The sequence below is a fragment of the Apodemus sylvaticus genome, chromosome 11 (genome assembly GCF_947179515.1).
Source record: "Apodemus sylvaticus chromosome 11, mApoSyl1.1, whole genome shotgun sequence".
In the NCBI taxonomy this organism is placed as follows: Eukaryota; Metazoa; Chordata; class Mammalia; order Rodentia; family Muridae; genus Apodemus; species Apodemus sylvaticus.
In genome coordinates, this window is record NC_067482.1 from 78,612,013 (window position 1) to 78,630,529 (window position 18,517).

The following is an 18,517-nucleotide window of genomic DNA, read 5'->3' on the forward strand; positions in this document are numbered from 1 at the left end:
GAAGGCCACAAGAGGACATCAGATTCCCAGCAGAGAGAGTTTTGGGCAGTGGTGAGTCCTGCATGCTGGGACTCGAACTTGGGTCCTCTGCAAGAGCAGTAAGAACTCTTAACTCCTGATCCATCTCCCTAGCCCCAAATAACAAAAATATTAATGGTGAGCCAGTGAGCGGGATCAGTGGGCAGAGGTGCTTGCCACCAGGCTGTGTGTGTTTAATCCCTGGATTGCGCACTGTGGGAGGAGAGAACAGACTCTCCAGTTGTCCTCTCACCTCTGTCTATGCACCACGGCACACCTGGGAACACACATACACACACCCTAAATAAATACATGGATTTTAAAAAAATAAAATGTTTGAGACATATATTTATGTTTAATATATATTTATATTTATATATTTATATTGAAATTATTCATTTTTCCAGGTAATTAAAATATAATCAGGAATTTCTACTTCATCTGTTCCCTTGTCAATGGTGCATGGTGGGACTGAGCACGTAAGTGCTACCTAACTAGGAAATCTGTAAGTCATACACTCAGTGGTATTCTGTCCCAGACCTGGAGTCCTTTGTGGCTCACTGTCCAGCTGTCCAGCAGCACCCTCAGGGCCCATGGTGCCCAATCTTTCTCCTGACTTTCCTTATAGCTCCGGGGCCACTGGGAAGCTTCCCTTTGTTGAGCCTCTCCTTGGGTCCTGTGGTCACCAGCGTATGGCGTTACTGGGAGATGGAAGTAGCTTTGGGGCCTAGTGGAAGGAAACTGGTTAATTGTTCTTGAAGGCACGTTGGACTTGCCGCCTCTCTTTTCTCCATGGCTCTGAGGGGGCATTGTACAACACTGAGATTGTACAACTCCATGAGAACACTGTTGGACACAGCTTCTGGGGAGACATGAACAAACGTGTACTCTCTCTGGACAGAAAACTAAAGACAGACCAAAGTACAGATACCACCAAAGTTCAACTTGTTGAACCATTGAGCTTTACTGAAGTTACAGGAACACGGGTGAGGGTTAGTTACAGGAGCAGAAATAACTTAGAGCTGAGTGATCAAAGCCCACACCCCCATGCATGACAACCCCAACACTAGAATCCGGGAGCACACAGCAAACCTGAAAGCTACTCAGCAGGATGGGGAGTGACCTTTCTAGGAAATTCAGATAGTCTGGGCCTCTGTCAGGCACCTGGGCTGACCTCTGATACTCCTAGGTGGTTCTAGGTGGTCTGAGCATACGTTAGGCAAGTTTAGTCTGCCTGGGTCTGTCTTCTCTCAGCAGTCCTTACTGCTTACATATACTTGTGTGGGTGAGGTGGGGTGGTGGGGTGGGGGAGTGGCCTAGTGAATCTGGTCAGTTTCAGGGACTTCCTGAAGCCATTGAATTGTTTACTTTCTGAGCTTAGAAACTTTTCTTAGTGAATGTTTCAGCTGCCCTTAAAATAACTTGCAGTTTCATTTCCCCTTTAGTATCTTGTTTGAACAAGCTTCGCTCCAAGATGGAAGGCTTTAATCTCAGAGGAAGCCGTGACACAACAGAGGAAGGTGGGCTTGGAGACTTCCTCCCTCACATGCTCACAGTATGGTGTGTTGTTTCCACCACAGGCTCAAAACAGCAGTCAGAGACCATAAGCCACAATAAAGCTTTCCTCCAGTTAAGTGGTCTAAAGCGCTCGTCAGTGGCAGGAAGCTGGTAGCTCAGGAACACATATGCAAGCATTTTCAACAGTGGGATACATCATAGGCATTTAGTCAAGGCATGTGACTGTTCCAAAGCTTTCCTGTGACAGCGATGGGACTGGGAATCGGGGCGTATTAGAGTCCTTGAGCAGGCAGGGACCTTCTGGGGACGCGTGAAGAGCGCACATTCTCCAGCCCTGGGAGCTGGGCATCCAGTCAGGCCCGCTCGCTGCCACACTTCCTCGCTCCTGCCCTCAAGTCTCCAGCTTAAACGAAGCTCTTATTTGCCAAATTCTCCACGATACCTAATGAGCATTACTCCCACCCACACCAATCCTCGACTCTTGGGTACTGTTATTATCTGTGTTATTAACAGGAACAGAAAGATTTAGGAAAAATCTGAATTCAGGTCAGCAAGAGAGCTCAGCAGATAAAGGCGGATAAGCCTGACAGCGTAAGCTTGATCCCAGGATCCGCAGGCTCTCCGGGGCTGTTCTCTGAACTGCAGAGAACTCTCAGGCTGTTCTCTGAACTCCATGTGTGTCACGGCGTGCTTCCATGCTTCCGCCCATACACATACACCCTCTAAATAAATAAAAAATGGGTTAGATTCAAACTTAAATTAAGGTCTAGCTTGGGCTATTTCAGCCTGTTATACTCTGTCCCCACATCCTAGATGACCTGGATCGACAGGTTGTTCTTCAGTGACTGTGTCCTTAGCAGAAGGACCAGGGATGAGGAAATAAAAAAGAGTTGGGGCCAGGGGTCTTGAATAAACTGATAGCTTACACCAAGCAAGTTTATTAAGAAGTACAACATTGTATATATGGTTTGCTGGAGAGCATGAGACAGAGTCAGTAGGAAGTCATCGAACAGTAGAATAAAGCCAATAGAAGGTCAATCAGCCAACGTCGCACAAAGGGAGCACAGGATATCTCAAGTGTATCACAGACCACACACTTAGAGTCTCAGGCCTTTAAAGTGGAAAAGTTGGGTTCCCAGAATCTGAATCCACAGCTCTCATAAGGCCCTGGTCCCAGGATTGCAAATTATGTTCCTGGTTTTAGACTGGGGACTCTTTCCTTCTCCTCATAGGGAGAGCCTGTCTGCTGTGCGTGTGTGGGTCTGGGGCGCTATCTGTGGGTGCACACTTGTCTGAACGGATGTGGAGGCCGGTGGTTGGTGTCTTTCTGCACTTGCCCTCCACCTTCTATCCCCCTAGAATTTTTTATCTGAAGCATCTGAGTGTTTTGTTTGCATGTATTGTACGTGCATGCATGGCTGAGGCTTTCAGCGGCCAGAAGAGGGCACCGGATCCCTTGGGACTGGAATTACAGATGGTTGAGAGGATCATGTAGGATAGGAGTGAGCTGGGAACTGAACCTGGGTCCTCTGCAAGAGCAGCAGGTGTTCTTAACGACTGAGCCTTCTCTCTCCAGCCCCGCTACGTTTATATTTTGAGACAAGGTCTTTCATTGAACCAGAAGCTCACTGATTCGGCCGGGCTGTCTGCTCAGTGAGCTTCAGAGACCCACGGGTCTCTGCCTTCTCTCACCCCAGGACTGGGTTTACAGCTGCCATGCCTAGCTTTTTACACGAGTTCAGTGGATCCAAACCCAGGTCTTCATGCTTCTGTGGAAGGAGCTTTACTGACTGAGCCGTCTCCCCAGCCCCAATGTTTCAGGAGTTTCTAGGTAGAAAATCAATCTAGGAACATGACAGGTTTGTTTCTTCGGTTCCAAAAATTTACAGCTGGGTGTGGTGGCACATGCCTGTAATCCTAGCACTTGGGAGGCAGAGGCAGGTGGATTTCTGAGTTCGAGGCCAGCCTGGTCTACAGAGTGAGTTCCAGGACAGCCAGGGCTACACAGAGAAACCCTGTCTTGGAAAAAAAATAAAAAAATAAAAATTTACATTTAAACATTTTTTTCTTATGTCTTTACATTGACTGAGTTTCTGCCTTATTATAGGCACCCATGATATGTTCTCATTTTATTTTTTACTATTGATGTTATTTACTTATTATAAATGTATATATAAATATGTGTATGTAAGTATGTGTGGGTGTTATACTGGCATGTATGTCTATGTACCACTTGCATGCCTGGAACCCACTGAGACTAGAAGCAGGCACTGGATTTTCTGGGACTGGAGTTACAGAGAGCAGTGAGCCACCAAGCCACCATGTGGGAATCTACCAGAGTCCTCTGGAAGAGCAGACAGTGCTTTCTTTTTTTTCTTTTTAACTGTAGAGAGGGATGACCTTGAACTCACAGATCAGCCTGCCTCTGCCTCCTGAGTGCTGGGATTAAAGGCGTGCACCACCACCGCTCAGCTCCCCAGCTCAGACAGTGATCTTAATCACAGAGCTGTCTCCCCAATCCTGTGTTCCTCATTTCAACTGATCACTTCTGTGTTAGTTATTTATTTCTCTGTTTTAAAAAATCTCTCTTGCTCTTCAGCCCGGATCTTGGAGGAGGACGGTAGCTCAGTCCTGGCCTTCAGAGCCATGGTTTTTCGTTTTTTCTTTTTTTCTTTTTTTCTTTTTTTTTTTTTGGTTTTTTTGAGACAGGGTTTCTCTGTGTAGCCCTGGCTGTCCTGGAACTCACTTTGTAGACCAGGCTGGCCTCGAACTCAGAAATCCGCCTGCCTCTGCCTCCCAGAGTGCTAGGATTACAGGCCTGCGCCACCACCGCCCGGCTAGCCATGGTTTTTCTTATACCTAGAGTATAAGACCTCACTTGGAACTCCCAGTAATACGACGAAGGAACTCAAGGGTCGCCAGGCTGTGGTCTTTAACATTCTTGCCTGATGAAGCCCGGAGCCTGCCACGCCCAAGCTGAATGAAATGACCGCAGCTTCTCTACATCAGAGTCCTGGGCTGCTCCACCGGCCTGCTGGACAGCACACTTCAGAGGAGACCTGTGACAAAAGCAGGTTTGCACAGGTCAGCTTCCGCATGGCACTTCCCTTTTCTGACTGTTTGTATGCTGTGAAGGACCATGGCATGTTTGAGTATATAAACTTCATCCAGAAGATTTTCCTGAAAAAGAGAAGAAAACTTATGGTCAAATTCTTGAGGCATTCCATCCAGGGTATTGAAGACTTCAAAAGGTTTGCTGCTGCTCACCACAACCTGAATATTTTCTAAATTTTATGGAATATCTTTCTGTGAGAGTTGAGGTTTAGATTAATATATTAACACCTAAAATTAAAAATTGTTATTATGAAAAAAATCTCTCATGGTTGGGAGTGGTGGTGTATACCTTTAGCCACAACACTCAGGAGGCAGAGGCAGGCAAATCTCTGAGTTCGAGGCCAGCCTGGTCTACAGAGCTAGTTCCAGGACAGCCAGGGCTACACAAAGAAATCGAGTCTCATAAAACAAAATAAATAAATCTCTATTATGTATGTATATGTATGTACATATAAACATCTTTTAAAACAAATCGTCAGCCGGGCGTGGTGGCGCACACCTGTAATCCCAGCACTCTGGGAGGCAGAGGCAGGCCGATTTCTGAGTTTGAGGCCAGCCTGGTCTACAGAGTGAGTTCCAGGACAGCCAGGGCTATACAGAGAAACCCTGTCTCAAAAAAACAAAACAAAACAAAAAACAAAAAAACCCAAATCATCTTATTTTGTGTTTCACAAGTTTGTGGAGGGATTGAGAGGCATTTGGATTTACACACACACACACACACACACACACACACACAGAGTCAGTAGCAAAATTTTTGCCTAAAATTCATGAGTCTATATTCAATCCCTAGCATCACCTCTAGCGCCTACCCCCACGTGTGTGTGTGTGTGTGTGTGTGTGTGTGTGTGTGTGAGGGGGGGCATTTGTGTGTGTGTGTGTGTGTGTGAGTGAGTGAGTGAGTGAGTGTGCACAAGTGTGTTAGTTTCTGAAGTTCAGGAATTCAAGTGTAGCTTGGCTGAGTGGTTTTGATTAGGCTCCTGAGGCTGCAGTGGTAATGCTAGCTATATTCCTCCAGAGATTTAAGATATATAGATGGCCACTGGGCTCTGGCAATGTGCTCAGCTGCATACACCCTCAGGGAAATGCAAGGCAGTGAGATGCCACAGTAGGGCAGCTACAGAGGCAGACAATGACTAGTGCTGGTGAGAAGTCCGAAATCTCTTATGCTGCTGGTGAGACCATAGAGCCATTTCGGAGTTCCTTAAAATGTCAGCAAGTCCACTTCTAGGTCTGTCTGAAAGTTTTACTGCTGTGAACAGACACCATTACCAAGGCAACTCTTATAAGGACAACATTAAATTGAGGCTGGCTTACAGGTTCAGAGGGTCAGTCCATTATCATCAAGGTGGGAACATGGCAGGATCCAGGCAGGCCAGGCATGGTGCAGGAGGAGTTGAGAGTTCTACATCTTCATCTGAAGGCTGCTAGCAGAATACTGGCTTCCAGGCAGCTAGGACGAGGGTGTTATAGCTCACACTCACAGTGGCACACCTACTCCAACAGGGTCACACCTTCTAATAGGACCACTCTCTGGGGTGAGTATATACAAACTATCACAAGGTGTGTATCCAAGAGAAAGAAAGAAATTATATAAAAGCTTGCATAGGAGCATCCATGGTATCAATACTCACAATAACACCAAAGTGGAAACAACTCAGATGTCCACCAGCTGATAAACAAAATGTGGTAAATCCACAGAATGGGATATTATCTAGTTATTAAAAGGCGTGGAACGGGGCTGCACGGATGGTTTAGTAGTTAAGAGCACTGCTGCTCTTCTAGGGACCTGGTTTGATTCTCAGGGCCAACATGGCAGCTCATAACCATCTATAACTCCAACTTCAGGGCAACTGATGGCCTATTATAGCTTCTGTGGAAGCCCTGCACATGTGCTGTGAAACATACATGCATGCAAAACATCCACACACTACTATCAATAATGCTTAAAAGTTAAAGGCAGGAAGTACTTCTGCATGCTACAATGTGGACAAACTTCAAAAACAGATACATGAAAGAAGCCCGTCACAAAATACCACATCGTATGCTTCAGGACACAGCCACTCTCCACACTGAATAACACGGGTAGCCCACATACCTCCTGGTGGTCTACACAGCCACTCTCCACACTGAATAACACGGGTAGCCCACATACCTCCTGGTGGTCTACACAGCCACTCTCCACACTGAATAACACGGGTATTCCACATACCTCCTGGTAGTCTACATAGTCACTCTCCACACTGAATAACATGGGTAACCCACACACCTCCTGGTGGTCTACACAGTCACTCTCCACACTGAATAACACGGGTAGCCCACACACCTCCTGGTAGTCTTGGAAGATTAGAATGGAAGACCTGGAGAGCTGGCTCGCTGGTTAAGAACTCTTGTTGCTGGAACGTCTATACTCAATTCCCACATGCCAGCTCGCAGCAACTGCCCTTAAGTCCAGCTCCAGGGGATCCAACACCCTTGCCTTAATTCCAAGGGCAACTACACTCCTGAGCTCAACCCTACCCCCCTATAAACATAATTAAAAAGAAAAACAAAACCATTTATAGAAAGGCTCAGATTGCCGGAACATTCCAACTGCCCAGGGATTTTTGTACGCACAGTGCTGCACAATGCATGACTCATGTTTTGTGGTGACAGCGGTATAAACAGCCACTGAACCATAAGTTCTGAAAGTATAACACATGCAATTATGCATAGTAAATAGCACCAGATAGTCAATGACACATGGCTATATCACTGGCTTATATATTTATTGTACTATTTTATAGTTATTCTAGCGTATACGCCTTCTACTTACAAAAAAGATTACTATAAAAGCAGTGTGCCTTGTTATAGGACTAGCAGCCTCATGTTCAACTGCTCCCTGCATGCACCCAGAACTCACACCAAGAGGCTGTCTGACTCAACTCTCTCAGTTTGTATAAGCACACTTTATAATGTTTGCAAAATGACAAAGCCATCTAACCAGAAATTTACCAGAGCGTACCCTAGTTGTTAATACAGCGTGACTGTACGTGAACACACATAATAGACAACTCTGTGGAGACATAAAGTCAGTTCATAGTCACTGTGTGCTAGAAAGAGGCTGAACAACTACTAGGAAGCATGGGAATTTTCTTGGGGAATTTGAAAACATTCTGAAATTAGTGGTGACAGTCACGCAGCGATGAACACTATAAACCGTATTTTATTTTATTCTTTATTTTGCTTTGTTTTCTGAGTCAGTCTCACTGTATAATCCATGCTGACTTTAAAACTCATAATCCTCCTGTCTCAGCCTCCGGAGTGCCAGGATTATTGGCCTTTGCCACCATGCCTTAGTCATTGTATTCTTTAAATTGATGGACTGAATGGTACTTGAATTCATGTGGACATGTGCACACACACACACACACACACATATACACACACACACACACAGAGAGAGAGAGAGAGAGAGAGAGAGAAAATGAGGGGGGGAAGTATACCCCTGTGGAAGCTGAAGTGCTTCAAAGTGCTTTGCTCACAGACAGAGGAGGACGTCCCAAGACACGTGTGACCTCGAGAGTCTATCTTCACACAGTAAGCAGTGGCATCAGTTCTGAGGTGCTTCCTGCCATTCGCTCTGCTGTCGGCAGTCTCCTTGGGTCTCATCCTTTATTTCCGCACACTTGGAGCTGGGCACAGCTGTAGTCAGAAGTGCATGGAACTGAATCCCACCTGGAGATGTTACAGGTGTGTCCTGTACCCAGCATTCCCTTCTCCGTAGCTTGAGGTCTCCGGGGGAAGATTGTCCTCTAGACCTCTGAGAGCAGTTGACTGACAGCCCAAAGCTGCAGCACCTCCAGGATCTGCAGCAGAGACCATTGTCTTCTTGAGGAGCCTTCAGCTATTGACAGAAGAACTGGGCCACTGGGGCTGGGCTGGCTGGGTCCGAATGGGGTTCTGCCACAGGAAATCTTCACACCAGTGTCTCTTGGCTGGCTCAGACCTGCTCCTCTTGGTGTTCTGTTTATCTCCATTTCCACAGATGTCAGAGCTGAAACATGGCCTGAAGGGTTTCCCAGCCCAGTTATACAGCTTCTTCCCCTTTTATCCTTTTCCAAGTATTTCCTCAAATAAATGTCTTCTGCTTCTAACTCGGCCTTGGCAGCAGCTTCCTGGAGGAGCCGACTAACACCGGGCTCCAGCCCCTCTTCCACTTCATCTCCATTCTCCCAAGGCTGTGCTCCCTTCCTGCCCGGCTCTCCCCGAGCTCGCTCTGTTCACCCTCCCCCCGCCCCCCCAGCCCTCAGAAGCATGCCCTCTCCAGGGTCTCATCCTGTGCCTGGCACACAGTAAATGCAATGGCTTTTTTGTTTCTGAGTGAATTGCATGCTCTGAAGCTGGGCACAGCCCGTCCCATTCTCTAAGCACAGAGCACATGGCGCCTTCTGGGTAAAGCTGGGAGCGCCAGCTCTGAAGGCCAGAGGGAGACACCATTCAGGCTGAATCAGAGGAAGACTCTGAGGTGGGGAGACTGGGGCTGGAGGGGACAGGGGAGCATCTGTAGGTCCTGGGAAGATGCACTCTCTCTATGTGCCCACTGTGGTGTGTTCCGCAGTTTCAGCACTTGGGAGGCCAAAGCAGACAGATTTCTGCAAGTTGAAAGCCGGCCTGGGCTACAGCAGTGACTTCAAGGTCAATCCGAGGCACAACTCTAACCCATCTCTCAATAAAACAAAAGCCCCAAAGATACAAGTAACAGCGAGTTTCAGGGGAAGGTATATAACCAAGACATTGGGAAGGACAGACAAGGGGCTCAGTCATTCATAAATTCACCTTCAAGGGCTGTCATGACCTTTAGGTTTACATTGAAGAAGAACTGGCACAAGAAGCCTGTGTGCCTGAGGAGTCTTGCTCAAGGTATGGGAAGTAGATCATCATCATTCAGTTCTAGGTGTACAAGGCAGTCCAAAGGAGCTCTTATTTGAGACCAGTTCTCCAGTAAAGTTTGTTCATACCCGAGGTGAAGTCTTGAAACTATTATCAAGCGTCACAGATATGCCCTTCTTCATGGGGTGGTCTGTCCTTCAGAAATCTGCTGTTCTTGAATGCCTGCTTCATGTTCAGAACAACTGTGGGCCAGGACAGGACATCCTAAAAAAGAGACATGGTGGCTCACTCTTTCGATCCTAGCTCTCGGAAGGCAGAGACAGGCAGATCTCTGTAAGTTTGAAACCACAAAGTGAGTCCAGGACAGCCAAGGATATAACACAGAGAAACCCTGTCTCAATAAACAAAACAAAACAACAAAAGATAGGTTGCTCTCTGTGCCTTTAACCTTGAAAGGGAATGAAGTAAGTTAGGTCTCTCAAGAAACCAAGGGTGAAGAAGCCTGGTGCACACGGACCAGGTGCACGCATGTGATGGTGCGCACACTGATGGTGCACATGGTGATGGTGCGCACTGACAGTGCCCATGGTGATGGTGCACAGTGGTGATCTCAGCATTTGAAAGGCCGAGGCAGGAGGACTTCAAGTCTAACACTAGCCTAGGCTATTTAGCAAAGACCCCACTTAAAAAAAAACCACGGGGAGATGGAGGGGGTGATACAGGCAGGAAGGTAAAGAGTTTCCTGCACAGACATCCACTCCTTATTCCCTGCTGTGAATCAGGCTCCATCCATCCCAGGTTTGTGGAGACTCAGAGAAAAGCTTACCCCACCCCACCCCACCCCCAAGTCCTATCTGGCGAATTTTGGATCCCTGTCTTCTGAGGGACACGCAGATGAGACACAAGGTATAGCTCCTGCCCCATAGACTGACTGATGTGGTCACCCAGGTAGAGGCAAAAGAGAAGCCCGGTGAGTGCCTGCCTTGCCATGGATGGGCAGGAAGAGATCTCAAAGGTCCTCCCCTCAGCACCCGCCATGACAGAGGAGGGAAACAAAGACCGAGATGGGACAAAGTTCCCTGGTGAGGCAGCGCCCTGGCCACAGAGTCACAGACCCTGTCCCAAAGTGGGTAGATAGAGATTCAGTGGTCCCCAAACCTTAGGGTTTGCTTTCTCCTAGTTAGACTGCTTTGCCGCTACCCTAGGTGTTAGTGTTTTGGATGGCAGATGCTATGCTTATGGTAGGAGTCTTACCTAACACCTGTGAGTAACTATGGTCATGCAGAAGAGGGAGCTGACGGCTAGAGATGTTGATTTCTAAGGCCAGGGTCACACTGTTCCAGTTGGGTCTGTCTGATCTTTCCAAAGCCGGACTCCTGATGTGATTCCTTCCAGCCTTTCCAGGTGATGGGCTAAGAAGTCTCTGGAATGTGGAAAAGGGAGTCGAGCTGGATGTCTGGTCCTAAGACAAGAGAGAATACCATGACCGTGCTTTTTTTTTTTTTTAACCTTGGCTTGTGCCCACGCCCTCTTCTCTCTCCCTTGCTGCTACCATATCTTTCTCAACCTCTAGAGAGGGGTTTGCACCTTAGTTATACTGATCCTCTTTTCATTAATCCTCAGCTATTACCTCCAGGTCAGTGCTTGTCCTGAAGCCAAAGATGGGTCTCATGACTGAAGCAGACTGTGTTCCCCTTCCTACATTAGCTCTGCCTCTGCCTTGCTGCAACTTGGCTTTCTGCAGAGTGTAGTTTGGGAGATGAGGGGGCTCACCCAGCTAGCCCGGATTTGTGCCTTAAAACTCTCTCAGCCCCATGGGGGCCTGAGTGTAATTTGAATTATTTTTAACATCTCTATGAAGCTTCAGTTTCTTTCTATCTTTACTTTTGTTGTTGCTGTTGTTTGTGTGTTTCTTTTGTTTTGTATGTATGTATGCTTGTTTGTTTGTTTTTGAGACAGGGTCTCATTATGTGGCTTTGGCTGTCCTGGAACTCATTATGTAGACCAGGCTTGCCTCAAACACAGAGATCTGCCTACCTCTGCCTTCCAAGAACTGGGATTAAAGGTGTGCACCACAACAGCCAGCTGGGCTCAGTTTCTTCATCTACGTGATGGGTATAAATATTAGCTTCACTAGATGGTTGGAAGCTGAATGACACATCAGCTTGAGGACATAGGAAACAGTGCTGAGTATAGCCCCCTCCATGATATAGAGACCGAAGCCTCTTGGGGGACACATGATATCTTTTGGGTGTCATACTCCAAGAATGTCATACTCCCAGGTGGTCATACTCCAAGAATAGAAGAACCTGGCCCCCTGAGCCATTTTCTGCTTATTTGGGGACCTTATCTCTTAAATCACCAGCTCCAGGCTATTTTCAGGTCTTTTTCTGGCTGTGTGTCCCAACCATCGGACGGGAGTATTGGCATTGGACCGGGATCTGTGCTGGAAGTCGCGGGGTCCTGTGGCACTCTCTTTGGAGTATGCCAAAAAGAGTCTTCTGAGAACCAGGACTTGCAAAGAGCACCAGAACCAACCTTCTTTTCCCAGAAGATTTGGGAACTCCCAAGGTGGGCCCCAGAACCCCAGCCCTGCTCTGGCCTCTTTCACCGCCCTGGCTGAGGTCCATGGCCTCTTGCCAATCTCAGAGACTTGGGTGTGGTAGCTGCAACTGGGTTAGGAGAACAAGGACAGGTTCTGGAGGTCTCCTCGAAGTCCCTGCACTCTCTCCTGGCTCCAAAGGAGACACAGCTTGCCTTGGCCTCCCTCCTCCATCCCCACCCTCGCAGACCAAGGCCTTGGCTCTGCAGTCTGCAGATCCATCCTTCCAGGCCAGGCCGGCCAGGTGACTGGACAGCGCTGAGGAAAGGATGAGCGGAGGCGTGGGCCCAGCAATGCACCCCTCAGCCAATCAGCAGCCTGCCCAGCCGGTGGATTCGGTTACAAGCCCAATATCACCCCATGCACCAGCCTTCCTCCTCCTCCTCCCGCAGCAGCTCCATTCATTGGCCCCGACACCCAGGGCCTGCCGGGCATCCTTCCCCTCCAGCCTCAGCAGCTGCCTTGTGGGCAGCCAAAGGCAGGCATTCAGGGGACTTTGTCTGACCAGACTGGACTAGGATAGAATGGGGGCTCTGGGGGTACTCTTGGGGGTGCTGGCTTTCCTAGGGGTTGCTCCAGGGGGCTCCCATACCCTTCACTGGCACAGTACCTCCTGCCATTTGGTCCGGCCCATCCCTGGTAGCGCTCTGGGCTCCCTGAGCTTCTTGGGCACAGATGACCAAGGCCTGGCATTATTCCAGGCCTTCTGGGATGCGCACCACAGGCTGCAGGTTTGTATCAGGCAGGATGAATCTGAGCTTACCACCGCGTTCAGGACCCTCTGTGCACACGAGTTCTTGCAGCATGCCTTCATCCACACCCCTGGACCCGAGCTGCAGGGAGCACTGGCCAGTCTGCAGAGCCAGTGGGCGGCCTGTCCAAGGTCGGAGGATAGCCCTACAGGAGCCAGGGAGAAGCGAGCAACAGAACAGAGTGGAGCGCCTGACAGAGAGCACTATCGAAGGAGGAGAGGCTGGACCATTCCTGGCACGCTGTGGTGCGGTGTTGGGAACTCTGCTGAGAACTCCTCAGAACTGGGTGAGCCCCAGGGGTTTGGGTGGGTGTCTGGCGTGTATCTGTGGGGTGGGGTATTGGAGAAGTGACTTAGGCATTTTGAACCTCATTTTTTAAATCTGTAAAATGGGTGTGAACATGAGAAGCTCTTCATGGGATTCTTAAGTAATGTCATGGATGTGAAAGGTCTTACTCAAGCCCAAAGTCCTCATGAATCACCCAAGGGTGGAGGTAGGCTGTGGAGGATCCGGATTCTGCTGCTCTCAACCACCTCTACCCGTGAGGTACTTCAGGGGAAAGAGCCCCCAAAGGCCTGGGTTCAGCTCAGCATATCTAAGCTGACACTTCTTGAAGCTTCAAGTTCCTTATCGGTAAGATAAAGGCCACTTCCCTTTAGGGGCTGCTGTGAGCTCTGCTTGTGGAAACATCACAACAAAGGGAACCATTGCTTGAGCTGTGGTTGAGTGTTGTGTGTCTGCAAGGGATGCTGGTGGAGGACCTGGCTCGAGCAGGCCGGGATGGCATCTCAGCCACCCAGGGCCTCGCTATGCCAGAGGAAAGACTGCCCGACCTGTCCGTCATTCCATTACACACACTTTCTTTATCTGGAGTTTTATTTGGGTGTGAGCATGGGAACTCTGTGAGTCAGCTCTGAGGAAGATAAGCCCACCAGCTGGCCGGTGGGCTTCCCCTCTAGGACTAGGCAAAGGAGGCTGCAAGCCTGGGGTCTTCTCTGATAACTCTGGAACGGTGAGGGCCCTGTATCTGGAGAACAACTGCCCTGCGCTGGCCGTGGGCTGGGATGAGGAGGCATCTGCTGTACTAGGTAGGCACAGCTGCGGCATGGTATCCAGGACCCTGCTCCAGTTGCCCCCCCCCCTTTCTCTCCATGCAGGTATGTTCCATGGCCCTGACCTCTGCTGCCGGGAACACGACCAATGCCCACAAACCATCTCGCCCTTGCAGTATAACTATGGCATCCGAAACTTCCGATTCCACACCATCTCTCACTGTGACTGCGATGCCAGGTTGGCAGCAGTTAGAGAGGGCCTCGGGGCTCGGGGTTCTGTCCCCTGGGGCTCGGGGACAGAACAGAGTTACCCGGTTCTTGGGTATAGGCGCTAGGAACCCAGAGAGTTCTAAAGATCAGCAGCTGGGGCCCCTTCTTCCGACCACCCTCGGTGCAGGTGGGCAAGACTGAGGCTCTAGAAAATGAATGATCCTCTGGTAGGGTGGGCTGCAAAAGGTTCTAGGAGGCTCTCTGGGGTCCTGGGACCTGAATTCTGGTTCTGGGGGCAGGTTTCAACAGTGCCTAAGGAGCCAGGGTGACTCCATCTCCGACATCATGGGCGTGGCCTTCTTCAATGTGCTGGAGATCCCCTGCTTTGTGCTGAAGGAGCAGGAGGCCTGCGTGGCTTGGCACTGGTGGGGCGGGTATGTGGCTTCCCCACTTGAGTCCTTGCCCAGCCAGCAGAGCAACTTGGGCCCTAAGACCAGGGAGGGAGGTCTGTTTGTCCTCTACCTAACTAAAGGATCATGTGTTGTCCTTTACTTAGGGCAGGGCTTTGGACCCTTCTAGGGTATTTCCCACAGCCTAGTGGGAGGGTAGTGGATGAAACTGGCAGAGACTTAGTCCATAGAGATGGTTCTGGGGACTTTGGGAGCAGGAGTTCTGGGTCATTAAGTGCCTCGACTTGTCCCCCTTCAGGTGCAGGGCCTATGGCTCAGTTCCGCTTGCTCACCTCCAGCCCAGGACTTACTATAATGCCTCCTGGAAGGCTGAGACCACCTCGCTTACGCCCAGCCCCCAAAGCTCAGCCCCCAGCAAACACTCCCAGAAGAGGGGCCCACCACAGACACAAGTCAGACGCCACAGCACAGTCACCACTACACCCCTGCAGACCCCTGCCATCTCCTCCAGACCTGATATGATCCCCAGAGGCCAGCCAGGAGTCCCCCATCCTGGCCTCCAGGATGGCCCAAAACATCAAGGTGAGCTTAAAACCAAGCTTTTGAAGGGGCAGGGTGGGTGGGTGGGTGTTCCTACCGCTGTGTGCAAATGTGTTACCTATTTGGTTTGTTGTTGTTGTTGTTTGTTCTACACACCCCCAGGGCACTTTCTTAGATCCTATGATTTAAGGGACTTCTGTAATCTATAAATTGAGCATTGCCATACCCTGTTGAGTGTCTCGCCTCTCGCAACATCAGCTGATAAAGACTCAACGCTGAGAACACTCAAGCCCAACCTACTCCACCCACTAGCTGAAACTTCAGCTTCACAAACTTCTTGGTTTTCTCCAATGCTGGCTGTAAGAGGGAGATACGGGGCTGGACACAGCCCGTGGTAGAGCATTTGTCTACAGCATGTATGGTTCCGTGTTCAAGCCTGGATGAAACAAAACCCAAGTTCCCACAACCTGTTCTCGCTGGGCCTTTGCACGTGCTCTTCTCCTGTCTGCAGTCCCGCTCTCTTTGTCCTCTCCCAGACTCAGCTTACAGTCTCTTAGTCCAGGAAGCCTTATCTGGGACCCCCAGACAGCCACTGTGTGTGTGTGTATGTGTGTGTGTGTGTGTAAGGAGGATTCATTCTATGTGTTTGACATTCTGTGAACATAGGGAAGGAGACAGAAGAGGAGCACGTAACCAAGCACACACACTGGAGTGTCTCCTGGCTGATAGCAGGCCCAGGTGAGGCCTCCATGGTGGACTGGACTTTCTTACCTACCACGTCTGCCCCCAGGTGCCCGCCGAGTCTGTCGAAGCCTTCGCCACCTGGACCGGTGCGAGCACCGGATCAAGCCCCAGGAAACCAAGTTCCACCTACTCAACAGTGCCCAGACGCCCCTTTTCCATTGCAATTGCACGCGCCGGTGAGGCCTCCTGGGCGGGTGTGGGAGTGGGCTACCTGCCGCCAGAACTGTGCCGGGGCGCCTGGCAAGGTTCTGGCCTAGCCTGAGGCTGCTTCTGCCCTCAGTCTGGCACGTTTCCTGAGGCTCCATAGCCCGCCTGCAGGCACCCACAAGGTCTGGGAGCTCCTGGGTACCACCTGCTTCAAGCTGGCCCCTCAGCACGACTGTGCTGAGGGCAAAGGGTGAGTGACCGCAGAGCCAGGAGGGATGGGGGCCTTTGCCAAGGGCTGGGTTTTCTGTATAAGAACCATTTGTATGGCTGGGACAACAGGCACGGTGAAGGGTCAGAGGGGCTTGAACTGCATGCCACCATCCCATGACCCATGCTGCCCTGGGCCCAGCTCTGCAGCAGGCCTTGGGGGAGGCGGATGTGCGCCTATGCTCTGAGATTTCATTCTTGCCCTTGATAATTGAGTCAGCTTTCCATCCCTCTACTTGTTCCTCTGTAGAACAGCTACAGGAAAGCCAGGTATGGGGCACATGCCTCTAATCCTAGTACTTGGGAAACTGAGGCAAGAGAATCTACTTGGAGGCCCAGGTAGGATAGATAGTACTTTTAAGGCCAGTCTAGATCCGGTCTTGAACAAAACCAAGCAAACCAAAAGATTGCAGGAGCCAAGGAAATAATGGATGTCCTGTATGTAGTGGATGTCTTGTGTGTAGCGGATATCCTGTATATAGCGGATGTCCTGTGTATAGCGAATGTCCTGTGTATAGCAGATATCCTGAGTGTAGTGGATGTCCTGTGTGTAGCGGATGTCCTGTGTATAGCGAATGTCCTGTGTATAGCGGATGTCCTGTGTGTAGCGGATATCCTGTGTGTAGCGGATGTCCTGTGTATAATGGATGTCCTGTGTGTAGCGGATATCCTGTGTGTAGCAGATGTCCTGTGTATAATGGATGTCCTGTGTGTAGCGGATGTCCTGTGTGCAGCGGATGTCCTGTGTGTAGCGGATATCCTGTGTGTAGTGGATGTCCTGTATGTAGCTCAAGACCTGCCAGACGCAGAGACAGGGAAACAGGCTCAAACTGACTCAGGTTTCCACAACCTCTCAGTACTGGAACCTAGGCCTCTTGGGTACCAGTCTAAGTGAACTCTGCCTCATCTGGGTATAGCCATGCCCTCTCTGCTTTGCTGGTGACCCTGGCCTCATATCTGCTGCCCTCTGGGCCTTGGTCCTATTTTCAAAGGAGGGTGGATTCTGATGACTTTGACCCCTTATCTCCCCACAGATGTTTCAGAGACCACAGGGCCATCAAGGTGTCAGCTCGGCACTTGCAGAGGCTTCATCCCAACCGGCTCCATTTCTGGGATAAAGGCACAGGTGGGGCTCTGTCACAGCCTGTGGTGCCCCTGGAGACCCCCATGTCATTCTACAGCCAGTGTCTGCAGCTAACCCAGGCAGTCTGGAGACCCAGGGGACAGAAGAAATTCTGGAGCTCATGACTTCAGTTACAGCAGCTTGGGCTCCAGCCTGGACCTCCTTCCCAGTGTCGCTATGTTCTGAGAGACTTGGTCTCTTCTCTGAGGAACAGCATGGCTCTCAGGGACTGCAGGAGGCTTGATGGAGGGAATCTCAGGTCCAAATGTTGACCACATCTCCTGCTGTACTGGGTCACCTTGATCTGGTGACACAACTCCTCTGTGCTGGATGTAGTGTTCAGAGGCTATTCTGATACTTTGGGCTTAGACCTTGTCAGGTAACTTCATACACAAATAGAAACAGGGAGTCCAGGAGGTGTGGGGAGCAGTGTCTCTGTTGCTAGACATACCTCTCTGAGCCCCAGAACTTTACAGTGAGGCCTAAAGCTGTGGGTGGGAAACCAAGGATTCAAAAGAAATGCCTGAATCCAGGGTGAGGAGCGTGTTCCCAAGGGGTCTTCGCAGGAGACCCCTTCTTTAAATAGTTTCTGAGTCCTTCCTGGCCTGAACTAATCTTTCTGTTCTAACTCTAGACTGAAATCTTTTCTGTGCTCACGAGGAGTTAGGGCAAAGGACCTCCCTCTACACTGAGCCCTAGTTCCCTCCTCTGAGAAAGAGGATAGAGGTGGGGTGTCCTTATTGTTTGTCTGTCTGGGTCAGAGTTTCACTGTAGCCCAGGCTAGCTTCTGCTGTGTATAGGAGTATAGCCTTGAACTTCTGGTCTACCTTCCTCTACCTGCAAGGGCTGGAATTGCAGGCATACGACATCACACCATGTTTCCGGTGATATTGGGGAAGGAAACCCAGGGTGTCAACCCTTCAACTTGGTTGAATCATGCTACCAACTAAATTACACCCCCAGCTTGAAAAGGGGACCTGTAAACATGAACTACCTCATAGGGGTGCTGAGGAGGGAAGGAATTAATAAACACGCATACACCCAGTAAACTCTCTTCTCTAATACACAGCCAGCCTGAGCGTTGCTGTCTGCTTTTGAGATGCAGGCAGGACCTCTTCAGTTTGCCCATTGTGTAATGGGTCTAAGGA

General features: G+C 49.8%; 1 protein-coding gene and 1 pseudogene across 1 annotated transcript; both read left to right on the forward strand.

Moving 5' to 3' along the window:
- The first annotated feature begins 279 nt into the window (after positions 1-279).
- On the forward strand, positions 280-4,775 carry LOC127696773 (NADH dehydrogenase [ubiquinone] 1 subunit C2-like; annotated as a pseudogene).
- A 7,873-nt stretch (positions 4,776-12,648) lies between these two features.
- Positions 12,649-17,629, forward strand: Pla2g3 (phospholipase A2 group III). Its single transcript, XM_052199458.1, has 7 exons — positions 12,649-13,162; positions 14,034-14,166; positions 14,438-14,572; positions 14,847-15,130; positions 15,879-16,008; positions 16,113-16,229; positions 17,281-17,629. The coding sequence occupies exons 1-7, from the start codon at positions 12,649-12,651 to the stop codon at positions 17,492-17,494; spliced, it is 1,527 nt and encodes a 508-aa protein (XP_052055418.1). The 3' UTR covers positions 17,495-17,629.
- Positions 17,630-18,517: the final 888 nt, after the last annotated feature.

Excerpts from the sequence above, each read along its gene's own strand:
- Pla2g3 (XM_052199458.1), top strand. The coding sequence starts at position 12,649 with ATGGGGGCTCTGGGGGTACTCTTGGGGGTGCTGGCTTTCCTAGGGGTT. Across the intron at positions 13,163-14,033 it reads TGAGAACTCCTCAGAACTGG|GTATGTTCCATGGCCCTGAC; the intron begins GTGAGCCCCAGG and ends CTCTCCATGCAG. Across the intron at positions 16,009-16,112 it reads CATTGCAATTGCACGCGCCG|TCTGGCACGTTTCCTGAGGC; the intron begins GTGAGGCCTCCT and ends TTCTGCCCTCAG.